At 52.1% G+C, this 12,912-nt stretch overlaps 1 protein-coding gene across 3 annotated transcripts in view; it reads left to right on the top strand.

Annotated features, from left to right (window-relative positions):
- Positions 1–4,382: 4,382 nt before the first annotated feature.
- Positions 4,383–12,912, top strand: part of ALG9 (ALG9 alpha-1,2-mannosyltransferase) — a 170,398-nt gene continuing 161,868 nt past the window's right edge. For 2 of the 3 annotated variants that reach the window (XM_044282300.1, XM_044282299.1), the window contains exons 1-2: positions 4,383–4,562; positions 7,249–7,387. In XM_044282300.1, the coding sequence (XP_044138235.1) occupies positions 4,456–4,562; positions 7,249–7,387 (246 nt within the window). In that variant the 5' untranslated portion in view covers positions 4,383–4,455. The remainder of the gene's footprint in view (positions 4,563–7,248; positions 7,388–12,912) is intronic. The other variant, XM_044282301.1, reaches the window with a different exon arrangement.

Below are 12,912 nucleotides of genomic sequence, written 5' to 3'. Positions count from 1 at the left end.
CTCTGCACTCCTGTATTACCGTCAGATGACCTCTGACAGGCACACTAATACTCCTGGATCTGTTAGGGGCCAGTACTTGGCAGGACTGGGTCCCTTTAGGACTCGGCACACTGTGATTGTATTTGCAGGGTACTGATCGGAGGTCAGGGGGCGCTCCCACCCTCTAACCGCTCACATACTGCGGTCGCCATTGACTCTGGAATCTGAGGGGTTAAACTGCCAGGATTGGAGTTATTTGGTTGTCAATATGCCAGCTCATTGAAATTAATGGCACAGCATAGGTATGCGCGTGCGGCAGTGCCAGATTACATAGGTGCAGGGCTTTACATAGGAACGTCCTAGTTCAGTGATGGCTGACCTCCGGCACTCCAGCTGTGGTTAAACTATGACTCCCAACATGCTCCATTCATTTCTATGAAGTTCTGAGAACAGCCAAGCAAGTGTGCATCTTGGGAGTTGTAGTTTGACCACAGCTGGAGTGCCGGAGGTTAGCCATCACAGCCCTAGTTCAAGCCTTGTGTGGTCTGGTGAAGAAAGGGGGTCATGATAAGAATTGTTTATTTAGTGGGTTTTCCGGTGGTTGTGATAACGAGGACCTGTCCTCGGGATAGGTCATCAATATCTGATCAGTGGTGGTCTGACACCCGGGATCCTTGCCGATCAGGTGTTGGAAGAGGCTGCGGTGCCTTGGTGAGAACTGTGGTCTCCTCACAGCTTACCAAGCACAGCACCATCTACTGTATAGTGGCTGTGCTTAGTACTGCAGCTCAGATCCATCCACGTGAATGAGACTGAGTTTCGCCTAGGTCATGTGACCGAGGAACTACTGTGAGGGGGCACATATCTGGCCATAACTATTGTGAGGATGCACATGTCTGGGTATAACTACCCTGAGGGGGCACATATCTGGGCATAACTACTGTGAAGGGGCACATATCTGGGCATAGCAAATGTGAAGGGGGGCACATATCTGGATATAACTACACTGAGGGGGCACATATCTGGTCATAACTACTGTGAGGGGCACATATCTGGACATAACTACTATGAGGGGCACATATTTGGACATAAGTACTGTGCGGGGCACATATCTGGGCATAACTACTGTGACGGGCACATATCTGGGTATAGCTGGGGGCACATATCTTCACATAAGTACTGTGAGGGGCACATATCTGGGCATAACTACTGTAAGGGGCCACATTTCTGGTCATAACTACTGTGAGGGGGGACATATCTGGGCATAACTACTGTGAGGGGGCACATATCTGGACATTACTGTGAAGGCCATATACTGTATATGGCCATAACTATTGTGAGGGCCACATATCTGGGTATAGCTGGGGGCACATATCTGGCCATAACTACTGTGAGGGGGCACATATCTGGGCATAGCAACTGTGAAGGGGGCACATCTGGCCATAACTACTGTGAGGGGGCACATATCTGGGCATAGCAAATGTGAAAGGGGCACATCTGGTCATAACTACTGTGAGGGGCACATATCTGGGCATAACTACTGTGACGGGCACATATCTGGGTATAGCTGGGGGCACATATCTGGACATAAGTACTGTGAGGGGCCACATATCTGGTCATAACTACTGTGAGGGGGGACATGTCTGGGCATAACTACTGTGAGCGGGAACATATCTGGACATTACTGTGAAGGCCACATATCTGGGCATAACTACTGTGAGGGCCACATATCTACTACATAAGTAGTTTACTACTTTTCCATCATCCTCCCATCTTCTGGACAAATTATCCTACTATCCCCAATACTGTGCCACTGTGCTCCCCAATCCTTTACTGCAGAAACAGATAATACCCCTGATAATACTAGTACCACACAGAGCCCCCCATATAAAATACCCCTTCTTTGTGGCCTCAGTAGAAGCCCCCATAGTGCCCCATAATAATGTGCCAGTATCAAGTGCCCCCCATGTGCCAGTAACAAGTGCCTCTCCATTCCCCCCATGTGCCAGTAACAAGTGCCTCTCTTCCACCCCCCCATGTGCCAGTAGCAAGTGCCTCTCCATGCCCCCCCATGTGCCAGTAACAAGTGCCTCTCCATGCCCCCCATGTGCCAGTAACAAGTGCCTCTCCATGCCCCCCATGTGCCGGTAACAAGTGCCTCTCCATGCCCCCCATGTGCCAGTAACAAGTGCCTCTCCATGCCCCCCATGTGCCAGTAGCAAGTGCCTCTCCATGCCCCCCCATGTGCCAGTGGTCTGACACCCGGGATCCTTGCAGAAACAGATAATACCCCTGATAATACTAGTACCACACAGAGCCCCCCATATAAAATACCCCTTCTTTGTGGCCTCAGTAGAAGCCCCCATAGTGCCCCATAATAATGTGCCAGTATCAAGTGCCCCCCATGTGCCAGTAACAAGTGCCTCTCTTCCACCCCCCCATGTGCCAGTAGCAAGTGCCTCTCCATGCCCCCCCATGTGCCAGTAACAAGTGCCTCTCCATGCCCCCCATGTGCCAGTAACAAGTGCCTCTCCATGCCCCCCATGTGCCGGTAACAAGTGCCTCTCCATGCCCCCCATGTGCCAGTAACAAGTGCCTCTCCATGCCCCCCATGTGCCAGTAGCAAGTGCCTCTCCATGCCCCCCCATGTGCCAGTAACAAGTGCCTCTCCATGCCCCCCATGTGCCAGTAACAAGTGCCTCTCCATGCCCCCATGTGCCAGTAACAAGTGCCTCTCCATGCCCCCCATGTGCCAGTATCAAGTTCCTCCCCCTCATGTGCCAGTATCAAGTGCCAAACCCCCCTTGTGCCAGTATCAAGTGCCAACCCCCCATGTGCCAGTATCAAGTGCCTCGCACTCCCCCCATGTGGCAGTAACAATCCGGTATTAAAAAACGAAACAAAAAAAACACTAACACCTACCTCCATCACACAGCGATGCGATGCAGCCTCTTCCGGCCTGTGTCCTGCGCTGTACGGCTCAGGGAGTCGCCTCTCCCTCCCTTGCCCCACCGCACAGCCATCTGTATCGCTGTCCTGAGGATTGCGATACACATGACTATGGAGATGAGCGCTTCCACAATGGAAGCGCTCATCAAGGCATGATGAAGCGCTCTTAGCGTGAAACAGCTGTAGCCGTACCTCCATTTGACTTATGTGCACAGACCTGCCTGTACCCTATTTTATAGAAGCCTAATAAACTGGACGTTTTATCTTGGAATTGGTGAGTGCCGCTGTCTCCTTCTCATCTCTCTGCTGAATACGCTCATCTCCCTGTGACCTCCCGCCGCCGCGGGCCCCCTTCCCGAAGCCAGAGCGAGGCCTCACAAAAAAAAAGTTTGGGACCAGCCGGTGGTGGACTTGGGGGCCCCTAAGGACTCGGGGGCAATTGCTCCCCTTGCCTATATGGAAGTGCCAGCCCTGACCTTCACAGTAGTTTTGTCCAGATATGTGCCCTCTCATGGTAGTTATGCCTTCACTGTACAACTTTCACAGTAGTTATGCCCACATTGTGCCCCTTTAAAGTACTTATCCCTTCATTGTGCCCCCTTCACAGTTGTAATGCCTCCTTTGTGCCTCCCTCACAGTAGTTATGCCTTCTCTATGCCCATTTCAAAGTAGTAATGCCCTATCTGTAACCCCGTCACAGTAGTAATGCAATCTGTGCTCCCTTCATAGTAATAATGCTCACTGTGCCTTCTTCACAGTAGTAATGCCCATTGTATCCCATTTATAGTAGTAATGCCCATTGTGCCCCCTCCATAGTAGTAATGCCTGTTGTAGTAGTATTGCCCTCTGTGCCCCTTTGTAACGCTAATGCCCTCTGTGCCCCCTTTGTAGCAATAATGCCCTCTGTACCCCCTTTGTAGTAGTACTAATGCCCTCTGTGCCCCCTTTGTAGTAGTACTAATGCCCTCTGTGCCCCCTTTGTAGCAATAATGCCCTCTGTACCCCCTTTGTAGCAATAATAATGCCCTCTGTACCCCCTTTGTAGTAGTAATAATGCCCTCTGTACCCCCTTTGTAGTAGTAATAATGCCCTGTGCCCCCTGTTAAATAATAATAATAAAAAAAAAAACAGTACTCACCTTGTCCCGTTCCTGAAGCTCACGTCTCTCTCCCCTACAGACACAGATCGCTCTGCAGCACGGTGTGGGCGGAGCGTATGCAGATTCAGCGGCCCACACAGGCCTGCTTCACCATTCAGTGCGGGAGAGACAGAGCGCAGGGGGCTGAGTGACAGGACCGCAGCTCCCTGTGGTCCAGCAATGACCGCTTCCATCTATATTGATGGAAGCGCTCATTGCTTCCTAGGCTCCGCCCCCCGCTGGGCACGCCACTGCTGCTCTGTTCCACGTCAGGCCTCTGACATACGCATGCGCACTTGTAAACTAAGGCGCCAGAAGGAAACATGGCGTCCGCCTGTGTCTCAATGATTACCCGCACGCGGAAGTGAGTTGTGTTGCCCTCAGTAGCGATGGCGTCCAAGGGGGCTCGACAGCGGTGGAAAGGAACCGGTGGAGAGAGGGAGGAAAATAGCGGAAAACCGAAAGAAGAGGCCAAGGGGACGGAGCACAGAGCCGAGTGAGGGCTGCCTCTAATATACGCTGCATGTGTGCCCCGGGCAGAGTGTATATGCGGAAACTGTAGTGTAGTGTGTACACGTGATATTATAGCAGTGTGTGTGTGTACACGTGATATAGCAGTGCATGTGTGTACATGTGGTATTATAGCAGTGCACGTGATATTATAGCAGTGCATGTGTGTACACGTGATATAGCAGTGCATGTGTGTACATGTGGTATTATAGCAGTGCACGTGATATTATAGCAGTGCATGTGTGTACATGTGGTATTATAGCAGTGCATGTGTAGTACATGTGGTGTTATAGCAGTGCATGTGTAGTACATGTGGTGTTATAGCAGTGCATGTGTAGTACATGTGGTGTTATAGCAGTGCATGTGTAGTACACGTGATATTATAGCAGTGCATGTGTAGTACACACGTGATATTATAGCAGTGCATGTGTAGTACACATGTGGTATTATAGCAGTGCATGTGTAGTACACATGTGGCATTATAGCAGTGCATGTGTGTACATGTGGTGTTATAGCAGTGCATGTGATATTATAGCAGTGCATGTGATATTATAGCAGTGCATGTGATATTATAGCAGTGCATGTGATATTATAGCAGTGCATGTGATATTATAGCAGTGCATGTGATATTATAGCAGTGCATGTGATATTATAGCAGTGCATGTGATATTATAGCAGTGCATGTGATATTATAGCAGTGCATGTGATATTATAGCAGTGCATGTGTAGTACACATGTGATATTATAGCAGTGCACGTGTAGTACACATGTGATATTATAGCAGTGCACGTGTAGTACACATGTGATATTATAGCAGTGCACGTGTAGTACACATGTGGCATTATAGCAGTGCACGTGTAGTACACATGTGGCATTATAGCAGTGCACGTGTAGTACACATGTGGCGTTATAGCAGTGCACGTGATTATAGCAGTGCGTGTGTGCACATGTGATATTATAGCAGTGCGTGTGTGCACATGTGATATTATAGCAGTGCGTGTGTGCACGTGATATTATAGCAGTGCACGTGATATTATAGCAGTGCGTGTGTGCACGTGATATCATAGCAGCGCATGCGTGTACGTGGTATCATAGCAGCGCATGCGTGTACATGTGGTATCATAGCAGCGCATGCGTGTACATGTGGTATCATAGCAGCGCATGCGTGTACATGTGGTATCATAGCAGCGCATGCGTGTACATGTGGTATCATAGCAGCGCATGCGTGTACATGTGGTATCATAGCAGCGCATGCGTGTACATGTGGTATCATAGCAGCGCATGCGTGTACATGTGGTATCATAGCAGCGCATGCGTGTACATGTGGTATCATAGCAGCGCATGCGTGTACATGTGGTATCATAGCAGTGCAGATTTCGGGCAGATTTCTGTGTTTCCGCACCAAGTCCTCATGTGTTACTCGTGTATTTTGTGGCTGATTTTGATGCAGTGTTTCCTCCCCCGATCTCGTTCTTTACATTGTAAAGGGTGAAATATGCACTGAATATCCGGGGAAGCATTGACATGCTGCAGGTCCATTTCTGCATGGACAAAATACACAAAGGGGGAGATTTAGAACTGGCTTAGTTGCCCGTAGCAACCAATCAGATTCCACCTTTCATTTTCTGAAGGAGCTGTCCAAAATGAAAGGTGGAATCTGATTGGTTGCCATGGGCTGCTGAGTTTGGTATTGGGTTACTAGGTCACATCTCAGCCGTCCGTGTCAGTTACCACCATATTTTTGTGTAAACTGAGCCCCAGAAAGTCCACAGTTATGCTAAACTTTTACGTGTTTGTATTGTTCTTGGCAAAAGTTGGAAAAAGCGGGAATGGATTACCAAGAGGGGCATGACCTGAAAGCCTGTCCTCAGGGTAGGCCATCACTAGCTGATCGGTGGGGATCTGACACCCCGCACCGCAGCCAATCAGCTGTTCATGTGTAGTGGACAAGACTTGTTACTGTCAGTGTTGCTCCCTTTGAGGTCCGCTCTGTAGTAACGAGTACCTTCATTACTCAGTCGATGGCGCTGTGTAGTTCCTGCGCCGACTTCTTCTGTTGGCGGAGCTACGTCTGAACAGTGGGGGTGCTGGGTGTCAGACCCCTGCCGATCAGCTGGTGATAGAGTATCCTGAGAATAGGCTGGCAGCAGGTTAAGGCTGGACACCCCCTTTAATACGAAAGTAACAAAAAGGGTGCTCATAGTAAGAATTCATGGCTATGTTCGAAACCCCTGTAGAAGTGAATCGGGAGAGCTGAGCATGCCCAGTTTTTTTCTCCATTCACAGTAACCACAAGTCGGGGATAGGGGGGAACCCAGTATAGGTGCAGGTTCTCCAGGTGAGAATAACCCCTTACACGCTGTGTGTGAATGAGGCCTGTATAGCAGCTTGTGATTGCCATTGGCTGCAATGTTCAAAGCGTACTGTTAGACGTGCTTTTTTTTGTTCTTGCCCTCTGTTTTGGGAAGTGCTGTAAAAAACGACCGTCGGCTCCCATTGGAGATCAGAAGGACACTTTTTGACCTCCGCTGGGTGAATGTGGGCCTGAGGTGAGGTTTAGGGCCTGTGCTTAGGCCAAACATCTTCATATTACGTGAACAGAGACTAGTTTATATCCTGATGTCTGATTTCCACTCAGTTAGTAATGGTCACGTCTCGGGCTCATATTCCAGATCTACATGTAGCAAGGCCGCACAGGTGTGGGCACCCGAAGGAGCCACTGCATTTAAATGCTTGATATCTGCCAGATTCTGTGCTGCCCTGCTGAGCAACATCTCGGACTGTGATGAAACCTTCAACTACTGGGAGCCTGTAAGTAACAAATGAAGCCCTTTGGTAGATTTTGTATTCTGCAGTCTATTACAGTTCAACATGGTTGTAACCCAGCTTTCCCAGGATCCTGAAAACCCAGTCTGTCTAGCTATGGCAGTATTTAGGATTGGGGAGTGGGATTTATTTCTGTAGATTTAGTATTCTGCAGTGTATTACAGTGCCATCTGGTGGTAACCCAGTTTTCCTAGGACCCCAAAAGGTAGGACTGCCTAAACTATTTGGGAGTGAGAAGAAGGATTTATTTAGGTAGGCTTAGCAGTCTCTATTACAGCTCCACAAAATATGGGACCCTGAATGACAAATCTGCCTAGCTATCACATTATTTGGGAGTGAGGAGAAGGATTTATTTAGGTAGGCTTAGCAGTCTCTATTACAGCTCCACAAAATATGGGACCCTGAATGACAAATCTGCCTAGCTATCACATTATTTGGGAGTGAGGAGAAGGATTTATTTAGGTAGGCTTAGCAGTCTCTATTACAGCTCCACAAAATATGGGACCCTGAATGACAAATCTGCCTAGCTATCACATTATTTGGGAGTGAGGAGAAGGATTTATTTAAAGGGGTTGTCCCACAAAAAATATTCTACGGTTTTCAAACCAGCACCTGAATCTGAATTACATGTAATTTAAAATTTTTGTATAGCTACTGAGTTGAGTCATTCAATAAAATGTATCTGTATAGTGCCACTTAAATACTCATTTCTTTGACCTGCTCACTGAGATGGCCGCACATGCTCAGTTTCATCCTTCAACTCCCTCCTGAGGTGTGATAGGGAGAGCATGGACACGCCTCCTGAGGTGTGATAGGGAGAGCATGGACACGCCTCCTGAGGTGTGATAGGGAGAGCATGGACACGCCTCCTGAGGTGTGATAGGGAGAGCATGGACACGCCTCCTGAGGTGTGATAGGGACAGCATGGACACGCCTCCTGAGGTGTGATAGGGAGCGCATGGACACGCCTCCTGAGGTGTGATAGGGAGCGCATGGACACTCCTCCTGAGGTGTGATAGGGAGCGCATGGACACGCCTCCTGAGGTGTGATAGGGAGCGCATGGGCACGCCTCCTGAGGTGTGATAGGGAGCGCATGGGCACGCCTCCTGAGGTGTGATAGGGAGCGCATGGACACGCCTCCTGAGGTGTGATAGGGAGCGCATGGACACGCCTCCTGAGGTGTGATAGGGAGCGCATGGACACGCCTCCTGAGGTGTGATAGGGAGCGCATGGACACGCCTCCTGAGGTGTGATAGGGAGCGCATGGACACGCCTCCTGAGGTGTGATAGGGAGCGCATGGACACGCCTCCTGAGGTGTGATAGGGAGCGCATGGACACGCCTCCTGAGGTGTGATAGGGAGCGCATGGACACGCCTCCTGAGGTGTGATAGGGAGCGCATGGACACGCCTCCTGAGGTGTGATAGGGAGCGCATGGACACGCCTCCTGAGGTGTGATAGGGAGCGCATGGACACGCCTCCTGAGGTGTGATAGGGAGAGCATGGACACGCCCCCTTACCTGCAGCAGAGAAGACACTCCCCTCGAGCTGTCAGGTTGATATAAATCTAGCAGAGCAATGAATGGGAAGATCTCTGGATCCATGTGAGGTACAGGGCTGGTTCTAGCTTTGTTAGAAAGAGGTTGTCATGTGCTATACAATGGCTGTCTGATTTTCATTTTTTACATTATTCATGGGATAACCCCTTTAACCACCTCCGGACCGCCTAACGCACGGATGCGTCCGGAATAGGGCTGAAACGATTATTCGAATAACTCGATTAAATCGAGTCAAAAAATTCATCGATGCAGTTTCCCTGCATCGAGGAATCGTTCAGATCACGTGATCACGGAGCGGGAGTGAAATTAAGCGTCTCACTCACCACTTCCGTGTCCTCCGGAGCCAGAGAGGCAGGACTGAGCGGCCGGCACAGCGGAGGGAGGAGGGAGTCTCTCCCTCCCCACTGTGCGCGGCTGCCGCTGAAGACCAAGTAGGAGGAGGAGGGGAAGAGGGGAGGGGAGGGACTGTGGCCACTGCACCACCAATTAATGTGCCGGCCATATCCCACAGGGTCCCCCTCCTCCCCCCCATCATTGGTGGCAGTGTCTGTTCCGATCGGAGCCCCAGCAGTGTAATGCTGGGGCTCCGATCGGTTACCATGGGAGCCAGGACGCTGCTTAAGTCCTGGCTGCCATGGTATGTTAGTAGTGAGCAGAGAGCAGCGCATTATACTCACGTGCGCTGTGGCCGCCGGTCGCACCTTCTTCTGTCTGTGCGGCGGATTGCTAATGCTTACAGCATTAGCAATGCGCCGCACAGACCTATGAGAAGGAGCGACCGGCGGCCACAGCGCACGTGAGTATAATGCGCTGCTCTCTGCTCACTACTAACATACCATGGCAGCCAGGACTTAAGCAGCGTCCTGGCTCCCATGGTAACCGATCGGAGCCCCAGCATTACACTGCTGGGGCTCCGATCGGAACTGACACTGCCACCAATGATGGGGGGGAGGAGGGGGACCCTGTGGCCACTGCCACCAATGATTAATACTGGGGAGGGGGGGGAGGGAGGGGGGGAGGGGGGGGTTGCGTTACCAGAGGGGGCATATCAGAGGCTGGGGGAGGCAGATCAGAGGCTGGGGGGAGGGAGGGGAGGCAGATCAGAGGCTGGGGGGAGGGGGGGAGGCAGATCAGAAGCTGGGGGGAGGGGGGGAGGCAGATCAGAGGCTGGGGGGAGGGGGGGAGGCAGATCAGAGGCTGGGGGGAGGCAGATCAGAAGCTGGGGGGAGGGGGGGAGGCAGATCAGAAGCTGGGGGGAGGGGGGGAGGCAGATCAGAGGCTGGGGGGAGGCAGATCAGAAGCTGGGGGGAGGGGGGGAGGCAGATCAGAGGCTGGGGGAGGGGGGGAGGCAGATCAGAGGCTGGGGGGAGGCAGATCAGAAGCTGGGGGGAGGGGGGGAGGCAGATCAGAGGCTGGGGGGAGGGGGGGAGGCAGATCAGAGGCTGGGGGGGGGAGGCAGATCAGAGGCTGGGGGGGGGAGGCAGATCAGAGGCTGGGGGGGGGAGGCAGATCAGAGGCTGGGGGGGGGAGGCAGATCAGAGGCTGGGGGGGGGAGGCAGATCAGAGGCTGGGGGGGGGAGGCAGATCAGAGGCTGGGGGGGGGAGCCAGATCAGAGGCTGGGGGGGGGAGCCAGATCAGAGGCTGGGGGGGGGAGCCAGATCAGAGGCTGGGGGGGGGAGCCAGATCAGAGGCTGGGGGGGGGAGCCAGATCAGAGGCTGGGGGGGGCCAGATCAGAGGCTGGGGGGGGCCAGATCAGAGGCTGGGGGGGGGGGAGCCAGATCAGAGGCGGGGGCAAGCAGATCAGAGGCTGGGGGGAGGCAGATGGAGAGAATGGAGGCTGCAAGCACCACCTTGGCATGTATAAAGTTATTGGTTTAGAGAGGGGTTAATGAAGGCACCTCCGATGCTTTCATTAACCTCTTCAGACCAATAACTTTATACATGCCTAATGCCAAGGTGCTTCCATTAACCCCTCCAAACCCAATGGGCATGTATAAAGTTATTGGTTTGGAGGGGTTAATGGAAGCACCTTGGCATTAGGCATGCCTTCAAACCAATAACTTTATACATACCTAATTACGTACGTTATTTTAAGTAGCTTTTTCTTATTAGATTACTCGATGAATCGAGAAATATAATCGATAGAATACTCGATTACAAAAATATTCGTTTACTGCAGCCCTAGTCCGGAAGGTGGTTGATTCATTCCTCCTGGACGCATCCGTGCGTCATCTCGCGATAGCCGAGATTTCCTGTGAACGCGCGCACACAGGAACGGAAGGTAAGTGAGTAGATCTCCAGCCTGCCAGCGGCGATCGTTCGCTGGCAGGCTGGAGATGTGATTTCTTTAACCCCTAACAGGTATATTAGACGCTGTTTTGATAACAGCGTCTAATATACCTGCTACCTGGTCCTCTGGTGGTCCCTTTTGCTTGGATCGACCACCAGAGGACACAGGCAGCTAAGTAAAGTACCACCAAACACCACTACACTACACCCCCCCCCCTGTCGCTTATTAACCCCTCATGAACCCCTGATCACCCCATATAGACTCCCTGATCACCCCCCTGTCATTGATCACCCCCCTGTAAGGCTCCATTCAGACGTCCGTATGATTTTTACGGATCCACGGATACATGGATCGGATCCGCAAAACGCATACGGACGTCTGAATGGAGCCTTACAGGGGGGTAATCACCTCATATACATTCCCTGATCACCCCCCTGTCATTGATCACCCCCCTGTCATTGATCACCCCCCTGTAAGGCTCCATTCAGACGTCCGTATGTGTTTTGCGGATCCGATCCATGTAGCCTTGGATCCGTAAAATCATACGGACGTCTGAATGGAGCCTTACAGGGGGGTGATCAATGACAGGGGGTGATCAGGGAGTGTATATGAGGTGATCACCCCCCTGTCATTGATCACCCCCCCCCCCCCCCCCCCCGTAAGGCTCCATTCAGACATTTTTTTGGCCCAAGTTAGCTGAAATTTATTTTTTCTCGCCCATTTTCCTTGGGGGACACAGACCTTGGGTATAGCTCAGCTCCCTAGGAGGCGTGACACTAAGTAAAACTGTTAAGCCCCTCCCCCATCAGCTATACCCTCAGCCTGGAGATAGAGGCTACCAGTTTTAGTTTTAGCTTAGTGTCCAAGGAGGCAAGACACTCCCTGCTACTGCAGGGCTGTTTTCTCCTTGTTATTTTTACTTTTTCTTCTAATTTTGTTATTTTATTTTTTCCTAGGGATACCAGAGACGCATTAGACCTCTCTGCTCTCCCGGGGTTGAGCTGCGCCAGTGCCAACTTATCTGCACTGCTGCCTCCCCCACAGAAGCAATAGGAGGATCTGGGCAGCAATGGCTCCCCTACATCCCGCCAGCTAGGGGGTCGCCCGCACGCCAAGCCCCTCTTCCAGCTTCCTGCCACTGCGGTGCCAGTGGCTGAAGGGGCGACCCTGCTGGAAAGGACTGAGGGTGAAGACGTCGGACGGTGAGATGGCTATTCCAGCCCATACCCCGTCCCTATCTGCAGCATCTACCCCTCTGGGTAAGGGGGGCACCCGTGGTCGCTCATTCTGAGCGCTCATCTGCAGGACAATGCAGCACAGCAGCATCCTCAGCACCCCCACGCCGTTCCCCCCCCACGCTGCTATCTTTCTCCCCCCCCCCTCCCCCTCCCTCCCCCTCCCTCCCCCTCCCCCTCCCCCTCATTCGGGGCTGACTCCATTTTTCACCCCCCCCCTTCCCGCCGAGAACGGGGGGCGGGGCTTAGCGGGCCCGGCAGGGGGCGGGGCTTACACGCGCGTCATTTTGGGGGCGGAGCTACGTTCTCCTTCACAGGAGACATTTCAAGCGCTGGAGGGGGCGGAGCTTGTTCCCCGCGCTTTCTGCTGAGGTTTCCCGCGCTTCCTCACTCCTGACAGGAAGCTGGGACACGGTGGGGGACT

Source organism: Bufo gargarizans, chromosome 2 (genome assembly GCF_014858855.1).
Source record: "Bufo gargarizans isolate SCDJY-AF-19 chromosome 2, ASM1485885v1, whole genome shotgun sequence".
Classification (NCBI taxonomy): Eukaryota; Metazoa; Chordata; class Amphibia; order Anura; family Bufonidae; genus Bufo; species Bufo gargarizans.
This window is presented reverse-complemented; position numbering and strand designations above follow the sequence as displayed.